The sequence below is a fragment of the Mandrillus leucophaeus genome, unplaced genomic scaffold, assembly GCF_000951045.1.
Source record: "Mandrillus leucophaeus isolate KB7577 unplaced genomic scaffold, Mleu.le_1.0 Scaffold269, whole genome shotgun sequence".
Classification (NCBI taxonomy): Eukaryota; Metazoa; Chordata; class Mammalia; order Primates; family Cercopithecidae; genus Mandrillus; species Mandrillus leucophaeus.
The window spans coordinates 4,391,658-4,408,664 of record NW_012102798.1 but is presented as its reverse complement, the minus strand read 5'-3'; the positions used below and the strand labels follow the sequence as shown (position 1 = coordinate 4,408,664).

Genomic DNA, 17,007 nt, shown 5'->3' with positions numbered 1-17,007 from the left:
GCACCCCACAATTAAATACATTATTATTTTTATGGGAAACATGAATATTCACCATAAGTGGAAGAAACAGTCTATAAATCGTCTCACCTCAATTCAAGTTGTATTTTGCTGTAACATTAGCTTTGAAGAAAACTTTCAGTTTTTAGAACTTTTTGGATTTTGGGATTGCCAACAAAAGATTGTGGACCTGTAATTATCATCGGCTTTGTATTTTTAATGAAATTGATCAAGGGAAAAGGCACCTTCTTGATACGTATTTCCTTTGATGAGGTATCATGCAGGTGATGGTCTCCTGACTGTGTTCTTTTTAAGTCCCTTTCTTATTTTCATTCTTCTTCCTCTTCTTATTGGCAGGGATTCATGCAGGCGTCTTTCCTTATAGTGATTTTTCTTGTAATACCCTTTTCTTCTAAATATGGGCTCTGAGAGAACAGAAGAACCACATACTAAAGAACATACAAGTGACAAAGCCAACAAGTCCATAATACAGATATCCTGTATTAATAAGAGCTCTCAGCAATATAGGGACACATGTCAACGATTTCTAAACCACACCATTCAGTCACTACAGGCGAAGAAACTCCACAAACATGAGTTTCATTCCTTTGTCAGTCCTCAGTTCTGCTGAATGTTTTTGACTCCTGTAGTAGTTCAGTCCAAGGGCAAAAATTCAGGATCTCAGGCTACCAGGAGTGATTCAATCTCCTGGGACATTTGTGAAACATGAGGATTCCTGGAGTCCCATGCTTGGGGAGTCAGAATTCTTAATGGGGGAACCCAGGAATTTGTATGTTTTACAAGCTCTGCATAGGACTTTTTTGTTCCTCTTGATGGTTGAGCACCACTGCATGGGGGAAGGTCAAACTGCCACAGCTGCAGGGTTCCAAAGGCTGTAGTCTGGACCTATGTCACACCAGGTATCAGGGAACTGATTTGTCTATTAGGACAAGGTTCTTTTTGTTTGGTTTTACCTGGGAGGAGAATGGAAGAGTAAAACCACCTAGGCATGTTTAGAAATAAAAGAATCAATCAAAGGGAGGCTTGGAACCTGGGAGTGGCAGTTTGATAGGGTTGCCAGCTAAAATAAATACAGGACAAATTTATACTAAAACTATTCCTTGTTTATCTTCAATTAGAATGTAACTGGGCATCCTGTATTTTTATTTGCTAAATTTGGCAATGTTGAGCATTGATAAACCTACCTTCTCCCATGGGAGGCAAACCAGATGGCATGTGTGCGCGTGTTCCATGCTCAGAATCTATTTTTACCTGCCCTGGGTTAAGTTTAAGACTGACTACTTGTGTCATCTTGAAACTGAAGCATTGAAATACTGAGTCTTCTCACCCTCCTTCTCCCTTTCTCATGTGCACGCACACACACACACATGCATGCATGCAAGCACAAACACGTACCTGTTGCCTTTAAAATTTTTTCTGTTACATTATTGTGTTAGAGTTTTGGTTACTTTTTGTTATTGTTCAAGTAACATTGTCTCACTCTGTCTGGCATTTTTTCTTGCTAACCATTCTTAATTCTTCAATTGCAGATCTTTCTCCTGGCCTGCCCTCCATGTCGGGGAGCTATCGTCGTCTTCAAGTAAGAGAAAATTGACTTTTGCTCTGTTGCTCTTCAGAGTGTTTTTGTCTGTTTGCTAACAAGACTGATAATGCATTGCTGTGAATACCTTGGAACTGTACCATTTTGTCTCTGCACTTCCCAAAGGGATAAAGGTCTGTGAGGGCCTACTGAAACAGGGAAATACTGTGTGTGGAGACCTGGTTTTTGTCAAGCCCTGTGAAATCCTTTTTAGCAAATCCTTCCAGTAGCGGATGTATGGCCAAGGCATGCTCCCTTGGAAGGTTGCTGCCCGGCTAAAATTTCTCTTGAGAGCATGCTAGGGGCCAGACAGCTTCCTTTCTCTGAAGAATCTTTGCTTTGTGAGCCTACTGCTCCACTGTGCATATGGTTCTTCACATTGAAGGGCATTGTTCTTATGTTTTTATGGGTTTTTCCCCCTAAAGTGCAAATTAAAGTGAGGAGAGAAAAATACCCAGTATTACAAGTTCGGACTTTCATAAAAATAGCAAGCATCAAATCTATTAAAGTATATTGCAGGCAAATAGCGTTTCTCTGAAGGCAGGTTTATTTAAATGAAATTATGAAGAGTCCTGGAACCCTCATTTTAACCGTGAGTTGTGACCACCTTGCTTATCAAACCTTTTATTAGAGTTGCTAATGAGAAGCTAAATCGACTGAATTAATTTCATCTCTTTTCTCCTTCCCTGACCCCGGTTCTGGAGATGTTCTTGAGCAGTGAAATGGCCGCAAGCCAGAGGAAGGGAACAGGAAATAAAGAGCCCAGCAGATTCTTGGATAATTGAGAGTGGTGTAAATGGCTTTCTGATTTACTTAAGTCATTAAAGTGTTAGGTAGGGGAAAATGGACCCCATTTTCTGCTTCAAATAGCTCCTTGAAATAGCCACTTAGTCTCTTGCCTTAGGTGAGTAACTTTCAGCTGCGTGAGGGATAATGGATCCTGATTTCATGTATTTCTTACTTGAACAGCTCCTAAGGGAAAGGGATATTTAACCCTGTTTTCCTCCCTTGATTTTCCAAAATGAGCTCAATTATTCAGTGTAATGTTTTAAAAGTAACATTTGTTGGTTCTATTTCATTATGAAAGTAACAATTCTCATTATGGAAAACACAGGGACACATAAGGAAGAAACGTCATCCATCCCTAATCCAAGCACCAAGAGAAAATTTTGCTTATTACCTTTCTTTTCTTAATAAGCAGAGATCATATTGTATATTGAGGTGTTTACTGTATCTTTTCTAAATTTAACTTGGTTTATTGATACATTCATATACGTGTGTAAATCATAAATATGATTACTGGATTTTTTTTTTTTTTGGTAGTGGTCCTTTCTTTTCCCTTTTTTCCTTCAGCTCCTAGTTCTACCTTTCCACACTATCCCTTTGTATTACCAAAACAGTATGTATCTTTTCACATTTTTCTCCATGTGCATAGATACACACACACATACACACACACAAATTTTGGAATGCTTTGTTGTTCATTGTTTGTTTTACAGAAATAGAATATTATATATACTTTAATATATCTTGCTTTTTCATTCTACCATATGTCATAGAAATGTATCACAGTCTATTGATGTAGCTCTTAATTCTTTTATAATGTTGTAAAATATTTCATCAATGCACAATGATTTATTTAGCCATTCCCCTATTAGTGAACATTTACTTTCTTTGCACGTTTCTGCCATTACATTCAATGCTGAAATCAACATGATTTTGTATACACCCTTATGTACTGTTGCTTTCAGTTTAGATATAGATGTAGGTAGAGGTATATAGGTATATATGAATGTTGAAATATATATTTATGTTAATAGATGTCACCATATTGATTTACAAAAACAGGCTGTTGTACTACACTGTTTGCTTTTGTATATAATATGTGAGATTATTATTTTCTTCGTATCCCTATCGGCAGTAGGTGTTATGGTTCTTTTGTAATATTGACAACCTAATGGATGCAGTTTCTTGGCTACTAGTGAGTTTCAGTATTATCTCAATTTTTTGTCCAATTAAATTTGTTCCTTATTCATATCATCTGCACATTTTCCTATGGGTTGTTTATATTTTTCTTAATTTCTAAGACCTCTTTGTATATTTTAGATTTTAGCCCTTTGTTTATCATCGTTGTTACAGATATCTTTCCCAAATATGTTTATATTGACTTTGTTTGTTTTTCTTTTTAATTATTTTTTTAGTAGAGACAGTGTTTCACTATGTTGGCCAGGCTGGTCTTGAACTACTGACCTCAAGTGATCTGCCCGTCTCGGCCTCCCAAAGTGCTGGGATTACAGACATTAGCCACTGCGCCCAACCTATATTGACTTTGTTGATGGAATATATTTCCATGTAATTGTTTGCATTTTTATATCCAAATATGACTCATATAGCTTCTGAATTTCGAGTCTTGGTTAAGATAGTTTTCTTGAAGATAGGTAACCAGTTGTATTGGGATAATATATTAAATTATCCCTATTTTACCCTGTGATCTCTTTGCAGCTATTAAATGTTTTATATGCTGGGATCTACTTATGGATTCTCTATTCTATTTCTTCTATTTGTCTATTCATGTACCCAAGTCATACAGATTTGATTACATTAGGCTTTAAAAAACATTTTTCTGGGGCTGGGCACGGCGGCTTACACTGTAATCCCAGCGCTTTGGGAGGCTGAGGCGGGCGGATCACTTGAGGTCAGGAGTTCGAGACCAGCCTGGCTAACATAGTGAAACCCCATCTCTACTAAAAATACAAAAATTAGCCAGGCGTGGTGGCACACGCCTGTAATCCCAGCTACTCGCGAGGCTGAGGCAGGAGAATCACTTGAACCCAGGAGGTGGAGGTTGTAGTGAGCCAGGATTGTGCCACTGCTCTGCAGCCCAGGGAAACAGAGTGAGACTCTGTATCAAAAAAAAAAAATTCTTGGCTGTTTGTTGTCACTTGTTCATACACACAGATTTTAAGATCACTTATATTCACCTACCTTTCTCAAATACTAGTGGAATTCTAATGAGAATTGCCTTAAGTATATATTTCAATTTTTAAATTATATGGCTCCTTTTATCTAAGAAATGGTATTTCTTTCCATCTGTTCACATCATATGTGTTTCAATTAGATTTATCTTTTTCTTCCTATCTGCTCAATGCCTTTCTTGATGCATTTATTCCTCAAGAATTAACAGCTTTTCTGCCGGGTACAGTGGCTCATGCCTATAATCCTGGCACTTTGGGATGCTAAGGTGGGCATATTGCTTGAGCTTAGGAGTTTGAGACCATCCTGGACAACATGGTGAAATCTTGTCTCTACCCCACCACCAAAAAAAAGAATAAAAAAAGAAAAAGAATTAACAACATTCCCTCTCTCCCCCAACCACCCCGTAATGAATGGAATATTTTTCCCCTTTCTGTTCCTAAGTGCTTTTTGCTAGAGTAGGAAAAGATTGTTGATTTTAAAAAATATCTTATATCTGGCTATCTTACCAAATTCTCTTGTTCTTGTAAATTTTATTTTAGTTTTATCTCTTCTTTTCCTTAGTCATATCAGTTATTTCATTTTCTTATTGCATTTGCTAGAAATTCAGAGTTAAATAAAAATTGTGCTGATGGGTTACTCTTGCCTAAAACTGATTTTAAATGGAAATATTTTCTGTGTTCCTTCATATTTGCTGTTGGTGTTTGTTAAATAGTCTATTATACTTAAGTAGTTTTCACATTTATGTAGAGATTTTAAAATATTTATTTATTTAGACAGTGTCTTGCTTTGCTGCTAGGATGGTCTTGATCTCCTGACTTGAAGCAATTCTCCTGCCTCGGCCTCCCAAAGAGCTGAGATTACAGGTGTGAGCCACTGTGCCCAGCCAATATTTTTTAAAAGAAGGAAGCGTAGCTGTGTTTTATCTAATGCTTTTTCTACATCTGTTGATCATATGAGATTTTTTCATTTAAATTTTTGATACAATAAATTACATTGGTAGATTTTCTGGTTTTGAACTACTCTTACATTGAAATACACCCTGCTGATAATAGTATATTATTATTTTGATACATTGCTGTATTCTATTGTCAATATTTTGTTTAGAATCTTGCTTCAATATTCCCGAGATTAGAGTCATGTTTTTCTTAGTGCTCTTTTCTTCAAGTTTAAGGATTGAGGCCAGGTGTGGTGGCTCACGCCTGCAATCCCAACACTTTGAGAGGCTGAGTTAGAAGGATTGCTTGAGGCCAGGAGCTCGGGACCAGCCTGGACAACATATCAGGACTTTGTCTCTACAAAAAAAAAAATAAATAAATAAAATTAAAATTAAAATTAACAGGGCATGCTAATGTGTGCCTATAGTCCCAACTACTTGAGAGGCTGAGGCAGGAGGATCACTTGAGCCCAGGAGTTGAAGGCTGCAGTGAGCTATGATTGTGCAGCCGAACTGCAACTTGGGCTGCAGAGCAAGACTCCATCTTTAAAAAAAAAACAAGTTTAAGGATTAAAGTTATGGTGGCTATGTAAAATATACTGCAGAATGTTCCTTCTTTTTCTCTTGCCTGGAATACTTTAATTACCGTTAGAAATTGTATATCCTGACTGGGCGTGGTGGCAGGTACCTGTAATCCCAGCACTTTGGGAGGCTGAGGCGGCCAGACCACCTGAGGTCAGGAGTTCAAGACCAGTCTGACCAACGTGGTGAAACCCTTTCTCTACTAAAAATACAAAAATTAGCTGGGCATGGTGGTGGGTGCCTGTAATCCCAGCTACTTGAGAGGCTGAGGGAGGAGAATCACTTGAACTTGGGAGGCGGAGGTTGCAGTGAGATGAGATCTCACCACTGCACTCCAGCCTGGGCGACAGAGACTCTGTCTCAAAATAAACAAACAAACAAACAAATAAATAAATAATGTATCCTTTAAAGGTAAGATAAAACTTATCTGTGAAGCCACCTGATCTAAGAGTGCCATTTTTCAATGGGTAGACCCTTAATCACCTTTCTGATGTGTTCTGTGGTAAGCTATTCAAACGTTTTTGGGTCAATTTTGGTCGTTTGTGTTTTGCTAGGAAATTATCTATTTCTTCTAAATTTTCAAATTTGTTGCCAAATATTTAGTTGAGCATGTAATATCCTCTTTATAATTTAGAAGTATCTCCTCATCTGTAGTCATGTGTTTTTTCTTGGACTTGATCTTGTCTGTTTTTGTGTTTTCTCCTCTATATATTAATCAGGTTAATAAGCACTTACCTGTTTTTGGTTGCTACATAGAACCATGTTTTCAATTTATTTATTCTTTCTTATTTATTTTTTTCTACTTAATTTTCAGCTTTTATCTTCATTAATTCCCTCTTCTGTTTTTTTTCTTATTCTCTCAAGGACAAGGACAAGTATTTATTCCTTATTTATTTATTGTCTTTTTTTTCCCAGTTTTTCTTCTAGATCCAAGGGTTACATGTGCAGGTTTGTTACAAGGGTATGCTGCATGATGCTGAGGTTTGGGGCATGACTGAACCTGTCACTCAGGTAGTGACAAGCCTAGCACTCAATAGGTAGTTTTTCAGCCCTTGTCATCCTCCTTGCCTCCCCTCTCTTGTAGTCGCCATTGTTTGTTGTTTTTATCTTTTTTTTTTTTTTTTGGACAGTTTCTTGCTCTGGTGCCCGGGCTGGAGTGCAGTGGTGAGAACGCAACTTACTATAGCCTCGACCTCTTGGGCTCAAGTGATCCTCCTGCCTCAGCCTCTGACGTAGCTGGGACTATAGGCACTAGCCATGACACCTAGCTAGCTAATTATTTTAGTTTTTGTAGAGATGGGGTCTTTCCATGTTGCCCAGGCTGGTCTCAGACTCCTGGGCTCAAGCAGTTATGCCACTTCAGCCTCCCGAAGAGTTGGGATTACGGGCATGAGTTACTATGCCTGGCTTGTTTTTCCTATCTTTATGTCTGTATATCCAACGTTTAGCTTCCATTCACAAGTGAGAACATGTGGTATTTGATTTTCTGTTTCTGTGTTAGTTAGGTTAGGGTAATGGCCTCCAGCTGCATCCATGCTGCTGCAAAGGGCATCATTTCATTCTTTTTATGGCTGCATACTATTCCGTGGTATACATGTACCATATTTTCTTTATCCAGTCCACTAGTGATGGGCATCTAGATTGACTCCATGTCTTTACTATTGTCAGTAGTGCTGCGGTGAATATCTGGGTACATGTGTCTTGGTAGAATGATTTGTTTTCCTTTGGGTATATACCCAGTAATGGGATTGCTGGGTTGAGTGGTAGTTCTACTTTTAGTTCTTTGAGAACTCTCCACCCTGCTTTCCACAGTGGATATAAACTAATTTACATTCCCATCAACAGTGTATATGCATTCCTTTTTCTCTACAGCCCCACCAGCATCTGTTATTTTTCAAGTTTTTAGTAATAGCCATTCTGATTGGTGTGAGATGATATCTCATTTTTGTTGTTGTTCTTTGAGACAGAATCTTGCTCTGTTGCCCAGGCTGGAGTACAGTGGCCTGATCTCAGCTCACTGCAAACTCCTCCTCCTGGGTTCAAGTGATTCTGCTGCCTCAGCTTCTCAAGTAGCTGGGACTACAGACACGTGTCACCATGCCTGGCTCATTTTTATATTTTTAGTAGAGATGAGGTTTTACCATGTTGACCAGGCTGGTCTTGAACTCCTGACCTCAGGTGATCTGCCCGCCTCAGCCTCTCAAAGTGGTGGGATTACAAGCATGAGCCACCATGCTTGGGTTCATTGTGGTTTGATTTGCATTTCTCTAACTATTAGTGATAAGAGATATTTTTCATATGCTTGTTGGCTGCTTGTATGCCTTCTTTTGAGAAGTGTCTGTTCACGTCCTTTGCCCACTTTTTAGTCAGGTCATTTGTTTTTTGCTTGTTGATTTAAGTTTCTTATAGATTTGGGTTATTAGATCTTTGTCAGATGAATAATTTGTGATTTTTTTCCCGTTCTGTATATTGTCTGTTTACTCTGCTGATAGTTTCTTTTGCTGTGCAGAAGCTCTTTAGTTTAATTAGGTCCCACTTGTCAATTTTTGGTTTTTTTTAGTTGCTTTTGAGGACTTAGCTATAAATTCCTTGCCAAGGCCAATGTCAAGAAGGTATTTTCTGGGTTTTCTTCTAGGATTTTTATAGTTTGAGATCTTACATTTAAATCTTTAATTCATCTTGAGTTAATTTTTGTATATCGTGATAGGAAGGAGTGCAGTTTCATTCTTCTGCACATGTATAGCAAGTTTTCTCAGCACCATTTATTTAATAGGGAGTTCTTTCCCCATTGTTTACTTTTCTTGACTTTGCTGAACATCACATAGTTGTAGGTGTATGGCTTTATTTCTGTGTTCTCTATCCTATTCCTTTAGTCTCTGTTTTTGTACCAGTACGATGCTGTTTTGGTTACTATAGCCTTGTAGTATAGTTTAAAGTCAGGTAATGTGGTGCCTCTGGGTTTGTTCTTTTTGCTTAGGATTGCTTTGGCTATTTGGGCTGTTTTTTTGGTTATGTATGAATTTTAGAATAGTTTTTTCTAGTTATGTGAAGAATGACTTTGGTAGTTTGATAGGAATAGCATTGAATCTGTAGATTGCTTCAGGTAGTATGGCCATTTGAACGATGTTGATTATTCTAATCCATGAGAATCTAATATTTTTCCATTTGTTTGTGTCAACTGTGATTTCTTTTAACAGTGTTTTGTATTTATCCTTGTAAAGATCTTTCATCTCCTTGGCTGGATGTATTCCTGGGCATTTTATTTTTTTTGCAGCTATTGTAAATGGGATTACATTCTTGATTTGGTTCTCAGCTTGAATGTTACTGGTGTATAGAAATGCTACTGATTTTTTTATATGATTTTGTTATCCTGAAACTTTATTGAAGTCATTTATCAGTTCTAGGAGCCTTTTGTTGGAGTCTTTAGGGTTTTCTAGGAATAGAATTATATCATCAGTGAAGAGAGATAGTTTGAATTCTTCTTTTCCTATTTGCATGCCTTTTATTTATTCCTCTTGCCTGATTTCTCTGGCTAAGCCTTCCGGTACTATGTTGAATAGGAATGGTGAGAGTGGGCATCCTTGTCTTGTTCTAGATCTCAAGGGGAATGCTTCCAGCTTTTGCTCATTCAGTATGATATTGGCTGTGGGTTTTTCTTAGATTACTCTTATTATTTTGAGGTATATTCTTTCAATGTTTAGCTTGTTGAAGGTTTTTATCATGAAGGGAAGTTGGATTATATAAAAAACCTTTTTCTTTGACTATTGAGATGATCATATGGTCCTTGTTTTAAATTCTGTTTATGTGTCGAATCACATTTACTGATTTGCATATGTTGAACCAACTTTGCATCCCAGGAATGAAGCCTACTTGATTTTGGCGAATTAACTATTTGATGTGCTGCTGGATTCAGTTTGCTAGTATTTTGTTGAGAATTTTTGCTTCTATGTAGTTTTCTTTTTTCATTGCGTCTTTGCCAGATTTTGGTATCAAGGTGATGCTTGCTTTGTAGCATGATTTAGGGAGGAGTCTCTCCTCCTTGATTTTTTTTTTTTTTTTTGTAATAGTAAGATTGGTACCGGCTCTTTCTTCTTTATCCATCTGATAGAATTTAGCTCTGAATCTGTCTGGTCCATGGCTTTTTTTGGTTGGTAGGTTTTCTTTTTTTTTAAATTACTGATTCAATTTCAGAACTCGTTATTTGTTCAAGTGTCAGTTTCTTCCTGATTGATTCTTGGGAGGTTGTGTATTTCTAGGAATCCATCCATTTTCTCCAGATTTTCTAATTTGTGGGCATAGAAGTGTTCATAGTAGTCTCTGAGGTTCTTTTATATTTTTGGGGGATCAGTTGTAATGTCACATTTGTCATCTCTGTGGTTATTTGGGTCTTCTCTCTTTTTTCTTTGTTGATCTAGGTATCAATTTATAGATCTTGTATATCCTTTCAAATAACCAACCGTTTTTTATTGATCCTTGGTATGGATTGTTTGAGTTTCAGTTTCATTCAGTTCTGCTCTGGTTTTAGTTATATCTTTTCTTCTTCCTTTGGAGTTAGTTCTTGTTTTCTAGTTCCTCTAGGTACAACTTTAGCTTGCTAATTTGAGGTCTTTCTAACTTCTTGATGTAGGCATTTAGCATTGTAAATTTTCCTCTTAATACTGTTTTTGCTGCATCCTATAGATTTTCATATGTTGTTTCTATGTTCTCATTAATGTCAAAGAATTTTTTGATTTCTGCCTTAATTTTATGGTTTATCCCCAAATCATTCAGGAACAAGTTATTTAATTTCCATGTAATTGGGTCTTCTTGGTATTGACTTCTATTTTTATTCCACTGTGGAACAAGAGTATGCTTGGAATGATTTCAAGCTTTTTGAATTTATCGAGACTTCCTTTATGGCCAAACATATGTTTGATCTTAGAGTGTGTCCCGTGTGCAGACGAGAAGAATGTTTATTCTGTGATTGTTGGGTGGACTATTCTGTAGATGTCTATTAGGTCCAATTGGTCAACTGTCAAATTTAAGTCCAGAATTTCTTTGTTCATTTTCTGACTTGATGATCTGTCTTACACCATAGTGGAGTATTGAAATCCCCATTATTATTGTGTGGCTATCTAAGTCTTTTTGTAGGTTTCAAAGTATGTGTTTTATGAATTTGGGTGCTCCAATGTTGGGTGCATATATATTTAGGATAGTTAAGTCTCCTTGTTGAATTGAAGCCTTTACCATTATGTAATACTCTTATTTGTCCTTTTTTACTATTTTTGGTTTGCAGTCTTTTTATCTGATGTAAGAATACCGACCCCTATTCTTTTTTGTTTTTCATTTGCATGATAGATTTTTCTCCATCCCTTTACTTTGAGCCTATGGGTGCCATCACATGTGAGATGCTTCTCTTGAAGATAGCAGGTAGTTAGGTCTTGGTTGTTTTTATCCATCTTGCCACTCTGTGCCCTTTCAGTGGACATTTAGACTGTTTACATTCAACGTTAATATCGATATATGAGGTTTTGTTCCTTTCATGATGTTGTTAATTGGTTGCTTTGTAGTCTCGATTGTGTAGTTGCTTTTTGGAGTCTATGAGCTATGTTCTTAAATGTGTTTTTGTGGTAGCAGGTATTGTTCTTTTGTTCCCATGTTTAGAACTCCCTTAAGGAGCTCTTCTAAGGCTGGTTTAGTGGTAACGAATTCCCTTCGCATTTGCTTGTCTGGAAAAGATTTTATTTCTCCTTCTCTTGTGAAGCTTAGTTTGGTGGGATATGAAATTCTTGCTTGGAATTTCTTTTTTCTAAGGATGCTGAAAATAGGCCCCCAGTCTCTTCTGGCTTGTAAGGATTCTGCTGAGAAGTCTGCTGTTAGCCTGGCGGGATTCGCTTTGTAAGTGATCTGACCCTTTTCTCTAGCTGCCTTTAAGATTTTTTCTTTTTCATTGACCTTGGAAAGTCTGATGACTGTGTGTCTTGTGGATGGTTATCTTATATAGTATCTTGCAGGAGTTCTCTGAATTTCTTTAATTTGCATGTTGTCCTCTCTAACAAGATCAGATAAATTTTCATGAACTCTATCCTCAAATATGTTTTCCAAGTTGCTCACTGGGTTTCCTTCTCTCTCAGGAATGCCAGTGAGTCTTAGGTTTGGTCTTATTACATAATCCCATATATCTTGAAACTTTTGCTCATTTTTAAAAATTCTTTTTTCTTTATTCTTGTCTGACAGGGTTAATTCGTAGGACCATTCTTTGAACTCTGAAATTCTTTCCTCAGCTTGGTCTAGTCTGTTGTTAATGCTTCCAATTGTATTTGGAAACTTCTGTAGTGAAGTTTTTCAATTCCAGCAGTTCTGTTTGGCTCTTTCTTAAAGTGACTATGTTGTCTTTTAACTCTTGGATCATTTTACTGGCTTTCTTGGATTGGGTTTCAACTTTCTCTGGAGTCTCACTGAGCTTCCTTGCCATCCAGATTCTGAATTCTGTGTATGTCCTTTCAGACATTTCAGTCTGGTTAGGATCCAGTGCTGTGGAGCTAGTGCGATCCTTTGGATCATCACATTTTAAAATTAAACTTTAGGTTGGGCGCAGTGGCTCACACCTGTAATCCCAGCACTTTGGGAGGCAGGAGGATCACCTGAGGTCAGGAATTCGAGACCAGCCTGGCCAACATGGTGAAACCCCCGTCTCTACTAAAAATACAAAAAATTAGCTGGGCATGGTGGCGGGCTCCTGTAATCCCAGCTACTCAGGAGGCTAAGGCAGGAGAATTGCTTGAACCCAGGAGACAGAGGTTGCAGTGAGCCCAGATTGCGCCATTGCACTCCGGCCTAGGCAACAATAGCGAAACTTTGTCTCAAAAAATAAAATTAAATTAAACTTTATATATTTTGAGATAAGTATATAATATGAGGAGATTGCAAAAAGTTCATAGAACATGGAATTAAAGATAAAGATAAAAATTATAAACTTCATTTCTCAACATAAGCTCCATGAACGTCAATTTAATTCATTCCTAAAGAACGCAATTTAATTCATCCCTAGAGAACCGAGGGTACTGGGAATGTAACTTTGTCAATGCATTCTTTTTTACATTATTAACTGAAGATAAATGAGGGCCTTTAAGATATATTTTTTTTAAGTTTAAGAAACAAAAAGAAGTCAGAAAGAGCCATATCAGGACTTTGAGGTGATTGTCTAATCATTTCCTACCGAAACTCTCACAGAATTGCCTTTGTTTGATGAGAGGAATGAGCAGGAGCATTTTCCTGGTCAAGAAGTATTCCCCGGTGAAGCTTTCCTGGGCATTTTTTCACTAAAACTTTGGCTGACTTTTTATCAAAACACTATCATAATTAAGTAGGTGTTACAGTCCTTTGACTCTCAAAAAAATCAACAAGCAAAATGTGTTGAGCATCCCCAAAACCTGCTGTCATGACCTTTGCTCTTGACCGGACCACTTTCAATGCTTGGTAGACATTGCTGTGATTGTACTTTGTCTTCAGGATCATGTTCCATCTCCTGTTGTAATTCTTTGAAGGTATGCTTCAGGATCTTTATCCCACCTCTTTAAAATTTCCATTGAAAGCTCAGTTCTCATCTTCAGCTGATCTGGGTGCAATTTTGGCACCCATGATCTGGAAAGTTTACTCATCTTTAAGTTTTCAGTCAGAATTGTGTAAGCTGAGCCAATTGAGATGTCTATGGTGTTGGCTATCATTTCTGCTATTAATCATTTGTCTTTAATTATGAAATGAACAAGATACAAATTGATGTAGGTGGTCTGCCACTGCAGGCTTCATCATCAACATCTCAGCCTTTCTTAAAATGAGTTATCCTATAAACTGCTGATTTTTTCAGGGCATTGTCTCTGTAAACTTTTTATAAAGCATAAATGATTTCACCATCCTTCCACCGAAGCTTCACTATAAATTTGATGTTTGTTCTTGCTTCAATTTTAGCAGAATTATTGTTGTTCTGGCAGGGGCTGTTTTCATACTGGTGTCTTATCCTTCTTAGTGCCTCAAACTAGATCCTGTTCAGACATGTTAGAATAAGTTAGCATGAGTTTATTTTGCTGCAAAAAAATTTGAAATCCATGCATAGATTTTTAAAAATAATATGTATTTCCCATTAACTTATTGAAGACCTGTTGTCTGTTAAGTATAATAATGTAGAAAAAATAATATAGGAAAAACCACAAAAGAAATCTCATGTACCTTTTACCTAGTTTCCGCCACTGGTAACCTCTGGCAAAACTATAGTACAGTATCACTGCCAGGATATTTACATTGATACGGTATACAGTCTGATAAAGCAGAACAGTTCCATCACCATGTGGATCTCTTCTGTCATTCTTTTATAGCCATACCCACCATCTACATATCTGAACCCCATCCCTGATCCCTGGCAACCATGAATCGATTATTCATATCTATAATTTTGCTATTTTAGGAATCTTGTGTAAGTATAGTTATACATTACATTACCTTTGGGTTGACTTTTTAAAAATCACCTAGCATAATTCCCTGGAGAGTTATCCAAGTTTTTATAATACACAACATTTTTTTCTTTGTTTTTGAGACCACGTTTTGCTCTGTTGCCCAGGCTGGAGTGCAATGGTGCATTCATGGCTCACTGCAGCCTTGGCCTGCTTGACTTAAGTGATCCTTCCACCTCAGCCCCTCAAGTAGCTGGGACCACAGGTGTGCACCACTATGCCTAGCTTTTTTATATATATATATATATATTTTTTTTTTTTTTTGTAGAGACGGACTCTCATTATGTTGTTCACACTGGTCTGAAACTTCTGGCCTCAAGTGATGCTCCTGCCTCGGCCACCCAAAGTGCTGAGATTACAGGAATGAGCCACCACGGTGGCTGATACACACCATTTTTAATGGGTGCATATTATTCCATTGTGTGGAAATACCATGTTGAGTTAAAAATCAGTATTTTAAAAAGTAGAGAGCCCTTAAAATAATTTCACTTTACATTAGTATTGTTCTTTACTGTTTAAAAGTTCTTTGCTTTAAATTTTCTCATCTAATCTTTAAAATAGTGTTGGGGGATAGGGAATACATTATCCATACTAAAAATAGAGCAGTAGGGTACCAAGAAATATTACATAACTGGACTAAGATTACTTCGTGGCAGAGTCAGGATTCCTGTTCTTTATTCTCTTACCAGTGATCATAACATAATCAGGTTTACTATGTGCCTAGGCATGGTGAGAAACACTTAACATTGATTATTTTATTTAATCCTTCTAACAAAACTGTGTGGGAAGTACTAATAGTAGTACTGGTACTATTAATAGAAATCTGGTCAAGAGAACTAAGGCTCAGAAAGTTTATGTGACTGGATGTGGCTTGCATGTGGTACATGTAGGATTTGATCCAAAGTTTCTCTTGCTCCAGAGCCCACGCTGCTAATCATTACCTTGTGTTGCTGAAGTGACTATTTTCTACTCTCCCATTGTTGTTTAAATTGTTAAAAGTATGAAAGCATCTTATTTAAAATTCCCTATGTCTCAGTATACATGGATGAGCTCTGCTGTGATCTTTAGGCCCATGTGTTCTATAGGTTTGTTGACTAGCATCGTGTACCTGTCTCTCTTGCTTTCTCTATGGGCCCTTTGCTGTGCCAGCCACACATGAGTTTACCAGCTTCCCAGCTAACCAGAGGCCACTGTGTTCTTCCTGGAGGCACGCCCAGTCACTATAGGAAAGGGGTATGACATGTGCAGCAGGCTGCATGTCCTGTGCTGGGCAAAGGCTGGCAACTCCCATTGGGGTAGGGAAGGGACAGGATTCTTCACATGGTCCCCATGGTACACTTGACAAGAGGGAATGATAGTACCACAGTGTTATGTCTGGGTCCTGGAATGCTTCATTTATATGTACCTCAGTTGACATGTGACTTGCTAAGTCCTGCTGCTGTAGCCTGCTGCTGGAAAGGCTGCCTCAGTGGAAAGCATGCATCCAGGGTGTGGAGCCAAAATTAGAAGGCCCACTACCTGGCCCACTACAACAGCAACCTTGGGCATCATGTTCTTTTGATCTCTAGTATCTCCAACTCCTAGAATTCCAGCCTGGCAGTCTTTTGCCTCTGAAGGCCTCTTATCCTCCCTGTTCTTGGCTCCTGTTCTCTGTGAATGTTTACATAGCAGCATCAGAGTTGTTTCTTGTATTGTGTCTGTACATGCAGTGCTGTTCTATATCTCTTTGAATCTGAGCCATTTTCTTTTGACTCATTTGGCTGATGTGAATGGTACTTTCAATGGTACCAGTCCCGTTGACATCCAAGCCACAGAATTCTTTTCCTCACTTAGGTTTGAATAAAACCAATATATCCTTAGAGATGGTTTTTTTGCTTTCTATCCTGCTACTAAGTTGGAAAAATGTTACATGTCTCATGCATCTTAGGGAACCTACCCAGTCCCAAAATATGAACTAGCCTGCCTCACCAGTTAACAAATAAGATTTCCTTTTGAAAACCTCAGGAATAAGATAAAAGACTGTGTTGCAGTGTAACCAGACCTCCCCCTCACCCCCCAGTTCCCCCAACACATCTCACATCTCACTGGTAGCTTCTCTTTTCTGTTTCCCTTACCTTTTGCGTCAGTTTTTTTCTTTCAAATATCATTATAGGTAATTTGGAACATATACATAATACGGTTATTACTTATATCTATCAGCTATTTATGTATTTTATTCTGTAGATTGTCAACTCATGGTCTCTGTTGAGTTTTGATGTACAGGTGTTTCCCTTGTTAATTTGTATGAAGTTTACATATATAAAGAGTCCCTGTTTGCAGATGACATGATCGTATATTTAGAAAACCCCATTGTCTCGGCCCAAAATCTCCTTAAGCTGATAAGCAACTTCAGCAAAGTCTCAGGATACAAAATCAATGTGCAAAAATCACAA

General features: G+C 37.7%; 1 protein-coding gene across 2 annotated transcripts in view; it reads left to right on the top strand.

Annotated features, from left to right (window-relative positions):
• Positions 1-17,007, top strand: part of TMEM164 (transmembrane protein 164) — a 174,013-nt gene that overhangs the window by 62,163 nt on the left and 94,843 nt on the right. For both annotated transcript variants that reach the window (XM_011984516.1, XM_011984515.1), the window contains exon 3: positions 1,548-1,597. In XM_011984516.1, the coding sequence (XP_011839906.1) occupies positions 1,548-1,597 (50 nt within the window). The remainder of the gene's footprint in view (positions 1-1,547; positions 1,598-17,007) is intronic.